The following is a 19,255-nucleotide window of genomic DNA, read 5'->3' on the forward strand; positions in this document are numbered from 1 at the left end:
ATTGATCGTGAATTTTGCATAGGATTAAAAAGTAGCAGTAACTTTAATGAACTAAAATGTAATAAGCACTGTGTCCTCACTCTATCCTTGATAAAGCTGAGGACATGTAAACTCTGCTGCTCGTGTCTTGATGTGATAAGTTGTTTCATAAATACAATCTAGTTTTTCACTAAATCTCGGTGCTGCTCTGTACATCGACCATGATGATGCACTGAACAACACAGTGGGCAAATTCAGGATAAAGTAGTTAAAAAAAGGAAAATGACATAATCATAGATCCTACAGCACAGAGACAGACCCTTTGGCCCAAACTAGACCATGCTGACTAAAATGTCAATCTAAACTAACCCCATTTCCCTGAACTTGGCCCATATACTTCTAAACCTTTACTGTCCATGTATTTGTCCAAATACCTTTTAAATGTTGTTAATGTACCTGCCTCAACCACTTCCACTGGCAGCTCAGTCCATGTGTGTACCACCTTTTGTGTAAAAACGTTGCCCTTCAGGTTCCCTTTTATTCTTTCCCCTCTAACCTTAAACTGATTCCCCTGGGAAAAAGACTGAGTGCATCCACCCTATCCATGCCTCTTCTGTTCTTATACACTTCTATAAGATTCCTCCTCAGTCTCCTACACTCTAAAGACCAATGACCTAGCTTGTCTAACCTCTGACTATTGAGTCCTGGCAAAATCCTTGTAAGTTTCTTCTGCACTCTTTCCAGTTTAATAACATCCTTCCTATAGCAAGTTGACCAAAACTGAACACATTACTCCAAGTGCAGCCTCATTAATATCCTGTACAACTGCAACATAACTTCCCAACTTCTCTACTCAGTGCCTTGACTAATGAAGGCCAGAGTGCCAAAAGCCTTCTTCACTGCCCTGTCTACGTGTGACTTCACTTTCAGAGAACCGTGCACCTGAACTCTAAGGTCCCTCTGTTCCACTAGACTCAAGGCCCTACTACTCACCATGAAACTCCTACTTTTTGATTTGACTTTCCAAAATATAAGACCTCACACTTATCTATATTAAACTCCATTTTCCTTTTTCTGGCCCACTTCCCCAGCTGATCAAGGTCCTGTTGCAATTTCTGATAAGCTTCCTCACTGTCCATGATACCACCTATTTTAGTGTCATCTGCAAACTTACTAATCATGCCTTGTACATTCTCATCCAAATCATTGATATAGATAACAATAAGCAATGGGCCCAGCACTGACCCTAAGGCACACCACTAGTTACAGGCCTCCAGTCTGACAAGCATCCTTCCACTATTACCCTCTGCATCCTACCATCAAGCCAACTGTGTATCCAATTTGCCAGCTCCCAAGATTCCATGCAATCTAACCTTCCAGAACAGCATACCATATGCAACCTTACTGAAATCCACAAAGACTACAGCTACCACTCTGCCCTTGTCAATGTTCCTGGCCAGGGAACAACACCTCATTTTCCACTTGAGGATCCTGCAACCCTCCGTACTCAATATTGAGTTCATTAATTTTAGGGCCCGAACTCTCCCATGTCCTAAGCCCCCTACTCCACACAGCAGGCCTTGTTATCACATCATCTGCCATTACACACTACCTACTGTTAGCCACTAACAGTCTCCATTAATAACTATTCACCCTCCCAGCCAGAACGTTATCCATTAGTTTGTCTGTCCAACTGCTCTTTTCTCTCTTTAGGCTCTATCCCCATCTATCATTTATGCTTTCTCCCCTCCTCCCACCCTACCTTCTGCATATAAACCAACATTTTCCTAGCTACCATCAGTTCTGAGGAAGGGTCACCAGACCTGAAACATCAACTCCAATTTCTCTTCACAGGTGTTGCCAGACTTGCTGAGCTTTTCCAGCAACTTTTATTTTTGTTTCTGTATTAAATATACTGGTTTGTACTGTTAAGTAAGGGCACACTATTGAAAGGGCGATAGATGAAATGCTTGAGCTGCAGTGTGAAGTGTCTGACTGTATGAATCACAAATGCTATTAGGCAGGTACAACAAGTAATTCGGTAAGCTGATAAGAGAATTATCATTTATTAACAGAGAAAGAGAAAACTGAGGTTGGGAGGTTATACTTCATTAATTCAGGGCACTGATGAGTCACATTTGCTGTGCACAGCATTGGTCACCTTATTTAAAAAAGGATATAAATCCATTGGAAGTATTTCAAAGAAGATTTAGCCGACTAATTTCAGAAAGGCCCGTTACCTTATGCAGAATGGTTGGACAAGCTTGTATCCCCTGGAGTTTGGGGTAGTAAGAGGTATCTGGGTTATAACATAAGAACTGGAGGGGTTTTGATAGGTTGAAAGTGGACAGAATGTTTTGTCTTATAGAAGAATTAAGAATGTGGAGTTTGCACGTTCTCCCCGTGTCTGTGTGGGTTTCCTCCGGGTGCTCCGGTTTCCTCCCACAGTCGAAAGATGTGCAGGTCAGGTGAATTGGCCATGCTAAATTGCCCATAGTGTGAGGTAAGGGGTAAGTGTAGGGGTATGGGTGGGTTGCGGTGTGGACTTGTTGGGCCGAAGGGCCTGTTTCCACACTGTAAGTAATCTAATCTAATCTAATCTAACCTAATCTAAAAACTAGGATTCACTGTGTAAAAATCAAGGGTTGCCCATCTAAAACGAAGATGAGTCAACTTTTTTTTCTTAGAGGGCTGTGTGTTTTGAAACTCTTCCTGAACATTGGTGGAAGCAGACTCCTTCCATATTTTGAAGGTAGAGGTGGATAGAGTCTTAGTGAGCAAGGCGGTGAAAGATTATCAGGATGTGCATTTGAGGTTGTAATCTGTCAGCTATGATCTTATTGTTAAAAATCACACAACACCAGGTTATAGTCCAACAGGTGTATTTGGAAGCACTAACTTTCGGAGTTGATGACCAACTGATGAAGGAGCAGAGCTCCAAAACCTATTGTTTCCAAATACACCTATTGCACTATAACCTGGCGTAGTGTGATTTTTAACTTTGTACACCCCAGTCCAATACCAGCATCTCCAAATCATGATCTTATTGAAGGGTCTCCTCCTGCTTCTTAAATGTATATAATTATTTTAGTTCATTCCTTTGGTATTTCCAGTTTGCCTGCTTCCTATGGAAACATTTTCAGGTCTCTATCAATATTGTTTTGTTCACATTTTGTTCATTAACAATAGTCAAATCTTATTCTAAGGGCAGCAACATGATTAGAATAAAATAGAACGTGTATGTATGCAACAACTAATCATGTCCTCAAACAATCCCACAGTGCTTTTTGTGATTATGCTTTTGAAGTTAATAGGTAGCCAAAGACTGCATCCAATTTCACGTTGGAGGAATCCATAATTAGCAAATGAATAACTGACAAGATTATCTGTTTTTGTTCCTTGTAGTGTTTGTCAGAATAAGAATACTGACCAGGAAAATGTCAGAACTACTATTTTTCTTCAAATAGTGCAACATGATGATTTACATTTAGTTGAACAGCAGACAGTGCCTGGACTTGGAGTTTCTGTCAAAAGATCAGCTTAGAAAATAACTGATTTGGTCATTCCAAGCTTGAACTCTAAAACATTACACTGATGATTTTCAGCTTTGTTGTCTGGTTGGTAACTTGACAGACTGGATTGCCTGCCTATTATATGACCAATGGAATGAAAGTCATCAGGCTCGATCAGGTGATGGAGTTCTGTGCACGAAAGCAAAAATGTTGGAAATTACCAAAATCATAGGGGGAAAAAAAAGCTGGGGAAGAGGAGTCATTCAGGTTTTGAGAAAGAATGTATTAACATACAAGATAGTGGTAAGAGTGGAATTCTGTAAGGGATGCTCTATTTATGGATTATGTAGATTAAAAGAGGAAAATCCAGAGGGAAAGTTATCATAATAGAATTCCAAATAAAGTGAAAAATAATCAATTATGTTCATGACTTCTGTTAAAGTCTTTCTTTCCGTATTCTCTCTAGTTTGCTGCATATCAGATTGTTTATTTAATTACAAACAAACAACATTCCACAGTCCTCATTGTTCTTAAAGATTCAACATGATAAAACTTCATACTTTCAATCATTTTCTTTAAAAGTGAGGGTGGAATTCTAAGTATATATTCTGCAATAACTTAGTAAAAAAAAAAGTGGCAGTAATGTTGCAGTGTTCAGTTCAATTTCAAACTATTTGCTGGATCACGAGAATTATCTTTGTAAAATGCTGGTGTACATAAAAAGACAACCATTTTGAGTAATTGAGAAATCTTGAAATGATTGGAAATGACTGAGATAAGAATAATAGAAAAATAAAAGTAGGGTGTTTTCAATGTTGGTGGAATAAAAACCATTTCTAAAATACATTAATTGTTTTAATTGTAGCAAATACTAGTAATTCCAATATTTTTGTGTTGAGCCCTTTGCAGATATTATGAGGGAAAGCTGATATACCAGACTCACCTAAAAAGGTGTTGGAAATGAACTCGGATACTTGGTTGCCAGAGCGGCTCATCTCTGAGAGATGGGTGAGCTCACGATTCAGCATTCTCTTGAACTGTTGAAAAGACAAATACTGAAATCAGCACCCATCTTTCTTCCAAAGCATTCAATATTACTTTTCAATTCCATTCTTTTATCAATAAATGGATAGATTGTGGAAAGTAACAATGGAAGAAGCTGTAAACCCTCCTGTGTATTGTCACATTACAAAGCATTCAAAGAGTATAACTAAGTTTAATTTAAACCTAATTATTTAACCAGTTCAGTGACTGAAATTACAACACACAAATGTTAAGTTATTTTTTAATTTAGTAGCTATCAGATTAAATTAAATGTTAAAGTTGCACACAAAATAGCTCATAGAGCATTTCACTTCAAACAGAAATATTTACAATGAACAATGAGATTCTAATTATGTAACAATATTAAGACAGACAGGAAATGACAGGACAAAGTCTTTTCATGCAGTTTTTCAGATTTATATAAAATTTAGATTAAAATGTAGCACCTTTAATTTTAATAGATTTGTAGCCAATACAGCAGTGCTTCTCAATAGCTGGACTGATTTTGATTTCCACATATTTACAATGAACTTTGTAAATATGTGGAAATCTTTTTCTGTTCCCTTTGATAATCTATAATTTTCTATATTTTAAATCCTAAAAAAATGCTGACATTTTGAAATAAGCATTTGAAAAGGAGTTACAAAATGGTAACATTTGTCTGACAATAGGCATTATAAATGTAAATACATTATGAAGCAGAAAGTTCAGTAATAATAAAACTTAAAACATTCTCCCTTCCTCTATGTCAAACAGCAAATAATGAGTATTTCCTTATGAAATTAAAATTACAGTGTTTGCTGGTATTCCCTGAGAAGTCCACTTTTGCTCATTTCTTTTATGACACTTTTTATCATGACAGATAACATTTTATTGCAGCCAGATTAATCTAATCAGACGAACTTAATAGACATCCATTTGAATTTTCAAAAGCAAGGAATATGGAAGCCAATGGACAATATGGAATAATGCGCTGTTGATACAAAGGGTTCTGCAAATGAACTTACAGCCACATATGTCACAGCAAAAACTGAGATTCTGTAATTTTGCAATAAATCTACTCACCTTGATATAACCCCAAGAAACAGATAACAAATAGTTTGCTTCAGGCATTTTGGCTCACTTGACAAGAGCAATAACAGCCGTGTACAAAAATAAGCAATATAGCTGAACAATTCCACACACGCTCTTCCAGTAGTAATATCCAAAATGCATAGATGTTTCATTAGCAGCTTGAACAGCTGAAGTAATTTCTGCCCCTCCCCAAAAATTACAGTATCCTTTCACTGCACGAGAAAATCCAGTCCATGTAATACATCCTTGGAAAGATAGTATCAGCGCGATTGCACTGACAGAATTGAGATAATGAAATCAGGGGTCACATGGAGCCAGGAACCATACAAGTCTGTGTAGTTCACAGCACTTATGAATTATGAATAGCTCTGGATTTTTGGATTGCTTCGTGGTGGTATGGGGGATGGGGAAAGAGTACTACTTCAGCTTAGTCTCAGTACATATGGACAAAAGAACATTTTTCAGCATGCTTACATTGTCTCTCCACCATTTCAACAGATGTGGGAAGTGACAGAAAATAGAGGACGTCTATTGTATATTTATGTAAATTAAATGCAGATGGTGTTCCATTTCATCAGAGAATATAAGCAACTTTTAGCACCCTCCTACGCCATTGTCAGAACTTTCAGCATAAGAACAAGTTAGTAAAATCACAATCAGGAACAGATTGATACATGATCTGATACATTTCCTGCCCTCAGCACAAAATAACTGAGGAATAAAAGTGGCATTGCAAGATGATATACAGTAATCAGGACAATTCTGAAGTTTAGAATTTGCTGCCTTGACGTTGACAATAAAATAACAAATTAAGGTTCATTTATGCTAATCATTTGCATCAAATCTTTTCTTGTCTGAAGAGAAAGCATAATAATTTTTTAAAAGTTAGTTGATTGAAGACAGAAATGCTTTACAATTGTGTATATTTTATTGTATTTTAAAACAACTAAAATTGTTTAAAGTGAATCACTTTATAACCATACTGATTGGGCATCTGGACATTTTGTACCACATTAAACTTACACTATTGTGCAAGGCAAACTTTCCAATAATAAGCAGATTTCAATCTTTTTTTGTGCAGTATTCATTCAAGCTTCTATATTTGTTAGACACTGAGAATGGTCTAATATTAAAAGAACATTTAACATATTGAGCAATGGTTAAAGCTTGACCATTCTATGGTGCTTGCAATAATTGTTTTTGACTCTGCACTCTCAACAGTCGTTCCCCTTTAAATCTGAGATGAAGTGCTGTGCCTGCATAGAAATGTTATTCAATCTTTATCTGATTGGCTTTCAGCTCAGCTGCAGTGACATCACCGAGCTTTCTCTGCACTGCTGATAAAGAGCATTAGAACATGCGGGGACAACTGCAGCAAGGAGCCCCTGAGAGTCTTGAGACTGAAGTTCAAAAAGCACCATGAAATGAATAGTACAGCTCCATAGCAACCACATCACATGACATTCCTCCAGCTGGTTACTAGAAGAATTCCCCTTGTCTGTTCTGTATTCCCCAATGAAGCATGCAGCCACCTGCCTTCTAAACCATTTTTTAATGAGCAAATATAATTCTTGTGTTTTTTTTCTAAGCGTCAGTAACGTATTTGAAAGAAGAATTGTCATAATCACACAAAGTAACCATGACTTATTGTCTTCTTCAAACACTGATCATGCTCATCGCACTATAAATAATAAGGTTCAATGCTTTTATTGATTTCTCTGAATTCCAATTAAAATGTAAAACAACAATTTAACTAATGATTCCCTATAATGTACCTCCTAACTTCCTAAAGACTCTGATGACGGAATTCGATTCCATATGTTTGATATTTGTTTTCCCCTTTTCCAAGAACCCATACTTTTATAAGTAAAATAGAAAATAACGCAGAAACTCAGCAAGTCTGGAAGCATCTGTGGCGAGGGACATTTTTCATGACAGAAATTTTCTTTTTTTATGCGTGACTTTAAAACAATGAAGGCGCACAATTATTTAATTGAATGCAGAATCAAACTGAGACAAACATCTCACCTGGCATCCTCCGCATATGTCTTTGAAGCCAGGGATTACAAGATAATCATCAAGAGTGAAGCTTCTCAGCTAATTTTCTTTCTCTTCTCTAACCCAGTCTACCCACAATTAACTGACCATCGGTCTGAACCAGAGTTATTTCCATATGCTCAAACATACCTTTAATATTGTGAAAGTATATCACCTAATGACCAAATGAAAACCAAGCTTTATTGAAAGTAAGTCAGACTGGTACAGTAGGATCCTCAATGCAAACCATATTATGTCATGACGGTGATAAAAATATAGATGATTGATTTTCAAATTATATTGCGATTTTAATATCTGAGACCTTTACAAACAGAAATGGTATAAAAAGGGACAAGACACTGATTTAAAATGGCCAATGTGATCACTTAACCACACAGGTTAGTCCAGCTTCATGAAATCAATATGGAGCAAACAAAACCGGTCTGAAATGAAATGAACATTTTATCAAAGGCACTAAAACAAGTCAACCCAGTCAGAAATGAAAAGGTCTCCATTTCCTATATTGGTTTACATCTTGATGTGAATTTTCATACATTGGAGATGGAATCTTGCTGCCAATCAGCAAAGTTAGAAAAAAAAACTTCTACAGAAGACAGTATGGATTTTTGACTGCAGGACTGGAACCGGCTGACGAAAGGGCTCTCTTAGCCACTCAAGAAGCAAAAATACCCAGAAAGAAATATTAGGTCAGAAAATTTTAAAATATCTACAGCATTTGCTGATAATGATTCAAGACACCGGTCAAACAATAGTCATCAGAGGGTCAAAATCTTGCACCTCTCGCACACCCTAATGATTTGAATCCTTTTCACCTTCCTTTTGTACTATCCCTTTTAATACTGAACACTCATATGAGCATGATTATTATTTTTATAAGGATTAGCAGAAAATAAACTTGCTATTTTCTTCACTTAAGAAAAAAACCTTGCAATTGGCTCCTTATTATTTTCTGGTGAAAACAGTCCCTATATTTTAGTTTGAAAGAGGTATAGCTGCCTGTTAAATGATTATGGTGGCCAATCAGGAAGATTGAAAAGAGTTGAGCACCTTTACCCTTTTTCACTTAGTTATAATAAAATGTACGAGGAAACAATATTTTACCTAATGTATGTAATAAGTCCTGCTTGATGCAATACATTAATGGAGAAAGTCATAGCAATATATGAATGAAGTTATTACTAATGTATTAATACGTCTTGACATTGAATTGTATTTAATGCTACTTTTTTGTATAAAGGACTTGTGGATTTTTTTGCCCTATCGATTGGTTTCTATGTGGTTTGGCACTTCACTAAGACTCTTCATGTTGCAAAACTTGACTCAGTTAATTTGGCAGAATGATAATGTATTGTGCAAGTCAGAGTTTATGAAAATAGGAATTATATTCAAAGAAAGCAAAGGAAGTAACAACAAAACTGGATACCCCATTGCTTACAGATCATTGGCGAATGAAGTTGGGACTTGTGCAGAAATACCGATGCAAGCACAGACAAGGATATCAATAAGTCACGATGATGAGTTCGATTCCAGCCTCGGGCGATTGTCTGTGTGGAGTTTGCACATTCTCCTCGTGTCTGAGAAGGCTTCCTCCAGGTGCTTCGGTTTTGTCCCACAATCCAAAGATGTGGAGGTTAGGTGAATTGGCCATGCTAACAATGCCCATAGTGATCAGGGACATGTAATATGGGGTAAACGTAGAGTAATAAGGTAGGGGAATGGGTTTGGGTGGGATACTGTTCAGAGGATCAGTGTGGACTTTGTTGGGCCGAAGGGCTTGTTCCCACACTGTAGGGATTCTATGATAAGGCTTTCTTGAGTGAGGCAAATGCAGTCACCACAGGTTGTGCCTCCAGCCTCAGCCATCTTGTCCCCTTTAATGGCTAAATAAGCAAGTTTACATTTTGTACAGTCAGAGCAGCCAGAAAAACTGAGACCAATTTCTTGAAATACAGGAAATGCAAATTCACCCATATAAGGATTCCTTCTCAAAGTTAGCAGGTGCTGCTCTGACACTACAGTAACAAGGTGACAACTCTGTTCGGCATTTTCGAGATGTGGAGGAGGACTGGGGTGGACAAAGTTAAAAAATCACACAACACCAGGTTATAGTCCAACAGGTTTATTTGGAAGCACCAGCTTTCGGACAGCTACCTGATGAATGAGTAGCGCTTTGAAAGCTAGTGCTTCCAAATAAACCTTTTGGACTATAACCCAGCATTTTCAAGTATTTGGGGAAGATCATAAATAGGATCTCTCATTAATTGTGGTTCATCCCCTCTTTCACACCTGTTCTTTTGTTGGAATCCACTGAGACTGTAGACTGATTTTTTATGTGCATTTCCATTTTCTCATTGAATACAGTCACATCAGCTGGGGAGAAAGCAAGTGAAAACAAATTGTCCCCCCATTGTGCTCCAGTACATTAAACTTCCACATTGTACAACTGTAAACAAAAGCCTGTCTGGTAATTCAGCTAAGCATACATTCTTCATGTTGTATCAAGACAGCAGAGGTCAGCAACCTATTTAACCATAAAGGGAAATCAGGGGAATGCATGATCTTGTCCTCCTGCTATATTTTCCAGCAGGAATAACTGCGTACTGCCTGGCTCTGATCAGAGAATTTATCAAAGACTGAAGATGAAAACCAGGGCTACGCAATACTGTTCAGAATAATGCAAGCTCTCACTCAATGGAAATCTTTCACACACTATTTCCCTTTTAAAGAGTCTACTCTAGGCACTTGCTGCAGTTGTACTTTTCCTTCACTCATGTTCACTATCAGCACATTTACTTCAACTTCCTGCAGTATCAACACTCTGCTGACAAGGGGCTGAGTTTTACTCGGGCTGGGTTGGGAAAGGGAGAAAACTGGAGCACCAGGAGGAAACCCACACAGACACCGGGAAAATGGTTGTTGGTGGTGATGAATAGAGGGCGGCAAGGAAGTAATTGGTTGAAATCCAATGGTAAGGCACAAAGTGCGGTAGTCAGACAGTCCCTTGGGGGGGATTCACCAAAGGAGTACTGACCTTTCCTTTCCACACTTTCACATAGAATTGATGAAAAAGCAGCCTGCCAATCCTTCTTTCCTTTCCAATGCCCACTGTTGTATGTCAGTGGAGGTGGATAAGATAGCCTTATCATAGATTCATAGAATCCCTACAGTGTGGGAACAAGTCCACACTGACCCTCTGAACAGTATCCCACCCAAACCCATTCCCCTACCTTATTACTCTACGTTTACCCCATATTACATGTCCCTGATCACTATGGGCATTGTTAGCATGGCCAATTCACCTAACCTCCACATCTTTGGATTGTGGGACAAAACCGAAGCACCTGGAGGAAGTCCTCTCAGACACGAGGAGAACGTGCAAACTCCACACAGACAATCGCCCGAGGCTGGAATCGAACCAATTAAAGAGTTCATTAGACCGAAGGACAATCTTCTGGTAGAGGCTTTATCAGCTCGCCACATTATGGAGGACATTGCAGGAGTAGTCAGGAAGGTAGTGCGCTAGCCACTCATCCAAACTTTATGTGCCTCCCCACCTCAAACACGCCTGTTGGAGGAAGAGGGGTAGTGTGCTAAAACTCAGCCCAAGGTTAATTTCTCCCATATACATACCAATTAGATACAAATCAGAAAATGTTGAATGCTAAAAGTATATTTCCTCTTGTAGGAGAACTTTGAACTAGTGGTCATAGTTTAAAAATATGGGGTTATCCATCAAGACAAAGATCAGGAAACATTTTTTTCTCTTGGGGGTTGAGTGTTTTTGGAGTTTCCTTTCTTAAAAGGCAGTGGATGCAGAATCTTTATATATTTTTAAAACAAAGATAGACAGATGGATTCCTGATTACCAAGGAGATGAAAGATTATGAAGGATGTAGAGTTGAACTCAACATCAGATCAGCCATGATCCTATTGAATGACAGATCAAGTTTGAAGGGCTGAGTGGCCTACTTGTTCTTTGTTCATATTTTATCCAGTTGCTCCATGTAAACAGTCTATTATTCACTTTCAAAGTATACTTGGTATACAAACCCATGATATTTCCATGATGGACCATTTTCTTATCAATCACTCTTACATTCCCTTCAAGTCGATATTTTGCCAACGTTTAGTGACAAAAATGACCTTGATTAATCTGAACAGATTTGAACATTAAATACGCATAAAAAAAATCTGGGAAAGGACCAAACGGAGACTTTGTAATTCCAAGCCTGACGAGTTGACGTTTTAACATATTCATCATGCACATTAGGCAAAGCATATATAAGAACTTTTGCATGTGGGAAAGCCCTTCAATTTTTAATGTGACTTATGCAATAAAAATGCATTTAAATAATTGAAAATATAATGCAGTTCTTGATTTTTTAAAAGCATTGTAAAGTGAAGGAAAAAAAAACAGAAAAATAACTTTGTCCCTGCTATGCCTGAAAAGTGTTCGAAATTTCAGAAGAGCTTCTGAATAAGCATTATTGCAGGAAACACACCAAGAACAGGCTCATTGTTATGAGTGTTCAGACACAGGGATTGCAAGATAACTAAAAGATTTTGATATATGCAGTTATATATAAAACTCATGACTTAGATTCCTTATTTTTTTGATCGCATATCTGATTTGTGCCAATCGCATATGTATTGTTGCATAAAGAAATGCATATGAAAGAGTTAGGCTGAGTCACAATGATAACTCAGCTACTGGGTGGCACAGTGGTTAGTACTGCCACCTCACAGTGCCAGGAACCTGGGTTCGATTCCATCCTTGGGCAACTGTCTGTATGGAGTTTGCATATTCTCCTAGTGTCTGCGTGGATTTCCTCCGGGTGCTCTGGTTTCCTCCTACAGTCCAAAGATGTGCACATAAGATGGATTGACCATGCTAAATTGCCCAATAGCATCCAGGGCTAGGTGGATTAGCCATACGAAATGCAGGGTTACAGGAATAGGGTAAGGGTCGGTGGGTCTGTATGAGCTGCTCTGCAGAGGATCATGTGAACTTGATGGGCAGAATGGCCTGCTTCTACACTGTAGGGATTCTATGATTCTGGATGGAACACTGGGGCAGTTTGGAAAGACAGCAGTTCAACACAGTTATCTCATAGAGATGCAAGTATCTTATGTATCTCTAGTTTGTAATAATTAATATTCCAAAGAGTTAATGTAACATGTACATAGTTACAGTTATGTAGCAACCCACATTTTGTTATAAAGACAAAAGCCTTCATAAAGGAAGAAGGATTAATGGCAGCACACAACCCACAATAGCTGGTACCCAAGTATCACATCATAACATGTATGGCAGTACAAATATAGTGACATTTCCAGGCCAATATTTAAAGACATGGTGAATGACTGAATTATGAGGTCAGCACAAAATTTAAATAAAGAGGGAAAATGCACAGATATATAATCGGACACCTAGTCATGTTTAGCTGCTTATTGAAAGATATGAAAAGAAATCTAGCTTTACATGAGTGTGAAAATATGGACCATAAATCAAGCAGTGAGAAAACCTGGCCATGGGGGCGAGGTGGCAACATCAGACTATTTACAAAGAAAGACTCTCATATATAAGCATATTTCATTTGACAGAACAAACCAAAGTCTTTGACTGCCCATGAAGGGCATTGGAAGTCTAGTCACCATTGTAAAGTAGGAAATGCAGCAGCCCGATGTGCACATATAGTTCCACAAACAGTAAGATGGTAACTTTTTATTAAGTACTTGTTTGAAGAATAAGTATTGGCAGGATACCAAGAGATAACTTTCTGCTCCTCTTTAAAATAATACCATGATGTTTTACAACCATCTGAGGGGGCAGACAAGCCTTGGTTTCATGTCTCATTTGATTGTTGGTACTGTCTGATAATGCAGCACACCTTCAATACCACATGAGGTTAGCAGCTTTGGTAATTGAGTTCATTATACACAGTGCTTTACGCTTATAGTACACAAATGGATGCAAACACACATGCAGCATTTCATTATTACACAGCAAATACTGACTGAGTGAAGCAACAGGGGTGAAAAGTAGCAAATAAAGTTATGTGGCTGACTATCTTCAGATTAGCCTTTTTCACAGCTGCAAGAAAGCCATCAAAGTCTAGTGGCTATCAAATACAAGAGTAAGGGACAAAGTACAGGTGGAAAAGATATTTTAATGGAAGGTGACTAGCTTGTGATAATACACAATTGGAATCAACATTAAGTAGAGCAGAATGGAGGTCTTGCAAAATGATCAAGAGCCCTGGTAATAAAAGTAGAAGTCTAGTTATGTGGTCAAGAATCAGGAGTTGAATTAAAACCTAAGATCTTCTGAATCGGGGACAAGATTACAACCAGAGTAAAGGCCGACATGTTGAAACATTTATCAACGGAGCTCTATTTTGTTTGGTTTTTGGTATGTGCTAGGCAGAATGGAGAGGTTCTAAATAAAGCTTGGACTATTCCCCTGTGTGGAAGAAAAATAAACACAAATGCAGTGCCTTGGTATTATTCAACACCTCCTCACAGTTTGTTACAGGAGGAGGTGTAAACATATATAGGTCTTATCAGCAGTGAGACTTTAAGTTGCTAGGCTTTTGCAAGCATATGAAAAAAGACATCAAAATATCTGTGGTGCTCTAATGAAGAATGAAAATTGCATGCTTTTCAATAATTAAATGGATACATAGAGGAGAATCTTTGGTTGGTAGCATGAGTTTTGCTTGTTGGTTACAAAGCCAGAGAGAGACCTATGCTACATCTTCCAATGTAGGCCTGCCTGAAATTCTATCAATCAAGAAATTTATGGATACTGGTGGGCTTCAGTCCAGAACTAGGTCTGGGGGTCAGAATTCCCTATCAACAAAAACAACCAGCTTCTACACCCTGTTGCACCTTGTGGGAGCCTCTGGATGATGCAGAGAACACCCTCAGGGTTTTTGGACCCAGGATAAAAATAATTTGCATTTGAGGGTATGTTTTCAAGGATAGAGGTCATGTGGAGAGTAGATGGGGAGGGGTATCTCAGTAGCAAATGTAAGGATATGTCACTCAATGGCCACCCCCTGCTCCTATATCTTGTCCCTTGCCCCTATATCAGGTGCTTGAGAATATGTTTGCTACTCCAAACAATCTGTCAAAAAAACAGTCAGGACTTTTTTGCCTTGAGGATGGACATCTATTTTCAGGCCTATTTGCAGGTGGGTTAATCCCACCAGCTATGGGCTGATGCTCTTAAGTGGTCATTATATGGCATTTGAAAGACCTCAATTAGCCATGGGAGGGAATGTTGGTCAAGTAATTTCCCATACAGAACTTAATGCTGGTGGAGGCAGGAGGCAGGGACTGAGTAAACAACCACCCTAATTAAATGTCCTTCCCACCTCTTCTCCTCCTCTTGGTCCAGAAAAAAATCCGCCTATACAAGCTTAGTGGTATGATTCTAGAGAACTTTCTCTTTTCCTGTCCGGTCTTCCTTTTTGATGTTGCTTGTCCTGTTAAACTTATAATGTGTGTTTCTTTGTATTATATTTAATTTCCAAATACACAACCATACAAATCTAATTAAAACACCTAAAATTCAATTAAAAGCACAAGTGTGTCATAAGCCTGCTCAAAGTACAAGTTTGAAGCATATTCCACAGCAAGTCTTTCAAACGAACTAGGGCCACCATAAGGATCTTAGAAATTGAAAGCCTATTTTTTTGATAAATAACTCTAAGGACCAGGTGTTCTGAAAGTGTATTCCTGCTTTCTAGTTAAAGGCAACACACAAATACAAGTTTCTTGTTTGGCAACCCTCTTGAGCTTCTGATGTGCACAAATGTCAAATATGACCTGGAGCTCACAAGTGATTAGGTCAATTATCAAAGCCCAACATTTTCATTCTAACAGTAAAAGAAAAGCTTTAAAGCATATTTTGAGTCAAAGGCTCAAATTCTCTACATTTTGAAAGATTAAAGGAAAATAAAGTCATTCAAACTTGTTTTAGAACAGAAAGAAAGGAATTTCAGATAAATGTGTTAGAAAGAAAGAAATTAAGCAAAGAGATAAAAAAATGAAGTATTGGGGAAAAAGTAGAGAATGAGAATAAAATAGAACTGACAATTTAAATACAGGTCTTTGGTACTATTTGGGGAAGGACAAGTTATTTTTGCCTTGGCTGTGGTGTGATGGTGTGGGCGTGGGAAAGTATAGGAAATTTCTAATCTACTGAGAATATCTGGGATTCCATATCAAGCCTTAAAGGCCCCAAATGTTAGTTTGGAGGCAAGATCACCTTGTACAGTCAAATCCAGAAAATGAAGAGCTGGATACAGAATATTATGTGTAGAGAGATGACATTTTCAAACAAAATATCCATTTTCCAATAACATACATACCTGTTATGTGAATATGGTGATTAAATGAATTGCAAAAACATGGATTTGTTCTATCAAATTTAGTTATTGTCTTAAAACTGGTAAGAGATCTCACTAGAAGCATTTGTGGCCTAGGTGTGACAAGTGACCTTAGAACTAATTCAATTGATGATTCAAAGCCTTTTTCACCTCATCAGCTGCTTGGGCTCATAAACACCTGTCAATCATGTGATTAGCAGTCTTGTTTAACTATGAAAACAGCAGCATCACATGGGCGCTGATTCTCACGCTCTGTCTATTCTTATAATTTATCAGTGTTTTAGCAACACACAAATCATTAGGCAACAAACCGTGGCAGAAACCTTGACCTATAGGAGAAGGGTGGACATCTGATCAAAAATATGAGAACTCAGAAGCAAGTGGCATACTTTCAGGCTTTAGGGCATGGAGGACCAGCTTTTTAAACAAGGAAATGCTCCAATAGTTTCTTTAGTTTCAATCTTACCCTAATTAAGGAAAGGCAGCATAGATTTGTTAAGGGAACACCATGCTTAACTAACTTATGAGTGTTTTGGTGAGATAAGAGAGGGCAGATGAATGCAATATGGTTGTTGTGGGGTACATGGATTTCAAATTGCATTCGATAAAATTCTGCACAACAGACCTGAGAATAAAGTTATAGCTCATGGAATAAAAGAGAAAACAACATTTATAAGAAAAAAATTGGTTAAGTGTTGGGAATACAACAGCAGTTAATGGCGGGTCAGACTGCAGGGAGGTTTAGTTATTTTTAAAATCAACCTGTTGAGACAGGATTTGACTTCTGGGAAAGGTGGGACTTGAACATGGACTTTCTGGCCCAGAGACAGAGATACTACCACTGTGCAATAAAACTCTCAAAAAACATTGCTGATTTTTTTTAAACAGGTGTTCTTCCCTCGGGGAATGGCTTCATGGTCGTCATTAGATATTTACTTAATTTTATTGGAATTGTTGAAGTTGCCAAGTTAAATGGAGACTTTTGGAGGGTTCCAGACATTGATGAATTGTCCATTGGAATCTTAAATTTCCTGGGAAATTTCTTTGGAGTCTGCTATAATGCTCAAATGCCATGAATTAATGCAAAATAATTGGAAGAGGCTCTGAGCAATTTAACAAATGAAACATAAAAAAGATATTTATATAGCATCTTTCATGATCTCAGGGCATCCAAGAGTGCCAACAGTGAGGCAGTTTGAAATGCCAACAAGATCGTAATATAGGAAAATGCAGTTGCCAATTTACTCAACAGCAAAGTTCCCAAAATGGGAATATGATGATGATCAGATGGTGTGCGTTTGTGGTACTGTTTGAGGGAGAAATGTTGGTCAGGGTACCAGCCTTCTTCAAGATCATGGTGAGAGATTTGACAAGGTTGTCAAAATATATGAAATACATGATGTTTTGTATACGTTATCATTCATCTGAAGTGAGCTGTTTGGCAGCAGTTGGTAGAAGTAGCCTGTGCACAGGTTTTGTGAGGGAATATATATGTTTAAAATTAAATATGTGCGCTTTGGGCTTGCTGGAAGTACAGGAAATCATCTGGATCAGAAGTCCACCTGCATGATGCACCTGAGAAAACATGACAAGGCGGCTCTGGTCAGACTGCATTTGGAACACTGAGTGCAGTTCTAGCCTCCATATCTAAACATAAATGTGCTGGCCTTGGAGGGGGTACAGAGGAGGTTTACAAAAATGATCACAAGAATAAAGGGCTTGTCATATGAGCAGCAGCTGAGGAGTCTGGTTGTGTACTCGGACTTGAATCAGCAAAAAGGTGAGAGAGAGAATATTTAAATCCTAATGGTTGAAAATCCATTTTCTTTATTTACTACCCTGCTAAGCAACTAAAAATAAAATCACTGTGCATTCCTTTGTCTGGTTTCATTGCAGGCAGTGTTTCATTTCCAACACGCGTAACTTATCACGGGTAAACTAAAACAAAAGATGCATTTTTCGTGATGCCTGACTTCTTTAACAGTTTCATTGCTTTTAGATAAAATGGTAATTTTTCAGACAATCTTTGTTATTATGTATTGAAAAGTTCAAGAAACCAATCTGTGGTCAGGTGTTTGTGGCAGCCATTTAAGGTATATGTTTGTCCCTTTTAAACCATTTTTTTCATGATGTCTCACTTATTATAATCATAAAATTGCTAATCATGATAAGTTGAAAGCAAGGCTACAGGGATGGCACAGGTGGGAAAGTTTCAGATTCCTGGATAATTGGGGCTCTTTCTGGGGAAGGTGGGACCTCTACAAAAATGATAGTCTTTACCTGAACCAGAGGGGTACTAATATCCGGGGTGAAAAAATTGGTAATGCTCTTCAGGAGGATTTAAACTAATTCAGCAGGGGGATGGGAACCTAAATTGTAATTCCAGTATACAGGAGGTTGAGAGTAGTGAAGTCAGAAATAAGATTTCAAGGTTGCAAGAGGGCACCGGCAAGCAAGAAGTTGGTTTGAAGTGTGTCTACTTCAATGCCACAAGCATCTGGAATAAGGTGGGTGAACTTGCAGCATGGGTTTGTACCTGGGATTTCAATATTGTAGCCATTTTGGAGACATGGGTACAGCAAGAACAGGAATGGTTGTTGCAGGTTCCGGGTCTTAGATGTTTCAGTAAGAACAGAGAAGATGATAAAAGAGGGGGTGGTTGTGACATTGTTAATCAAGGACAGTATTACAGTAGCAGAAAGGATGTTTGAGGACTCGTCTACTGAGGTAGTATGGGCTGAGGTTAGGAACAGGAAAGGAGAGGTCACCTTGTTGAAAGTTTTCTATAGGACTCCAAATAGTTCCAGAGATGTAGAGGGAAGTATAGCAAAGATAATTCTCAATAGGAGCGAGAGTGACAGGGTAGTTATGGGGGATTTTAACTTTCCAAATATTGACTGGGAATACTATAGTTCGAGTACATTAGATGGGTCAGTTTTAGTCCAGTGTGTGCAGGAGGGTTTCCTGACACAGTATGTCGACAGGCCAACAAGGAGTGAGGCCACATTGGATTTGGTACTGGGTAATGAACCTGGCCAGGTATGAGATTTGAGGGTAGAGTTGAAAAATGTGTTGCTGGAAAAACACAGCAGGCCAGACAGCATCTGAGGAGGAGAATCAACGTTTCGGGCATAAGCCCTTCTTCAGGAATGAGGCTGATGTGCCAAGTGGGCTAAGATAAAAGTTAGGGGG

At 38.3% G+C, this 19,255-nt stretch overlaps 1 protein-coding gene across 8 annotated transcripts in view; it reads right to left on the reverse strand.

Moving 5' to 3' along the window:
* The window catches only part of pde4ba (phosphodiesterase 4B, cAMP-specific a), a 621,169-nt gene that overhangs the window by 35,686 nt on the left and 566,228 nt on the right, over positions 1–19,255 (reverse strand). For 7 of the 8 annotated variants that reach the window (XM_043699425.1, XM_043699424.1, XM_043699422.1 and 4 more), the window contains one exon: positions 4,435–4,528. In XM_043699425.1, the coding sequence (XP_043555360.1) occupies positions 4,435–4,528 (94 nt within the window). Of the gene's footprint in view, positions 1–4,434; positions 4,529–5,600; positions 6,152–19,255 lie in introns of those variants that run through there. The other variant, XM_043699430.1, reaches the window with a different exon arrangement.

Source organism: Chiloscyllium plagiosum, chromosome 11 (assembly GCF_004010195.1).
Source record: "Chiloscyllium plagiosum isolate BGI_BamShark_2017 chromosome 11, ASM401019v2, whole genome shotgun sequence".
NCBI classification, from domain to species: Eukaryota; Metazoa; Chordata; class Chondrichthyes; order Orectolobiformes; family Hemiscylliidae; genus Chiloscyllium; species Chiloscyllium plagiosum.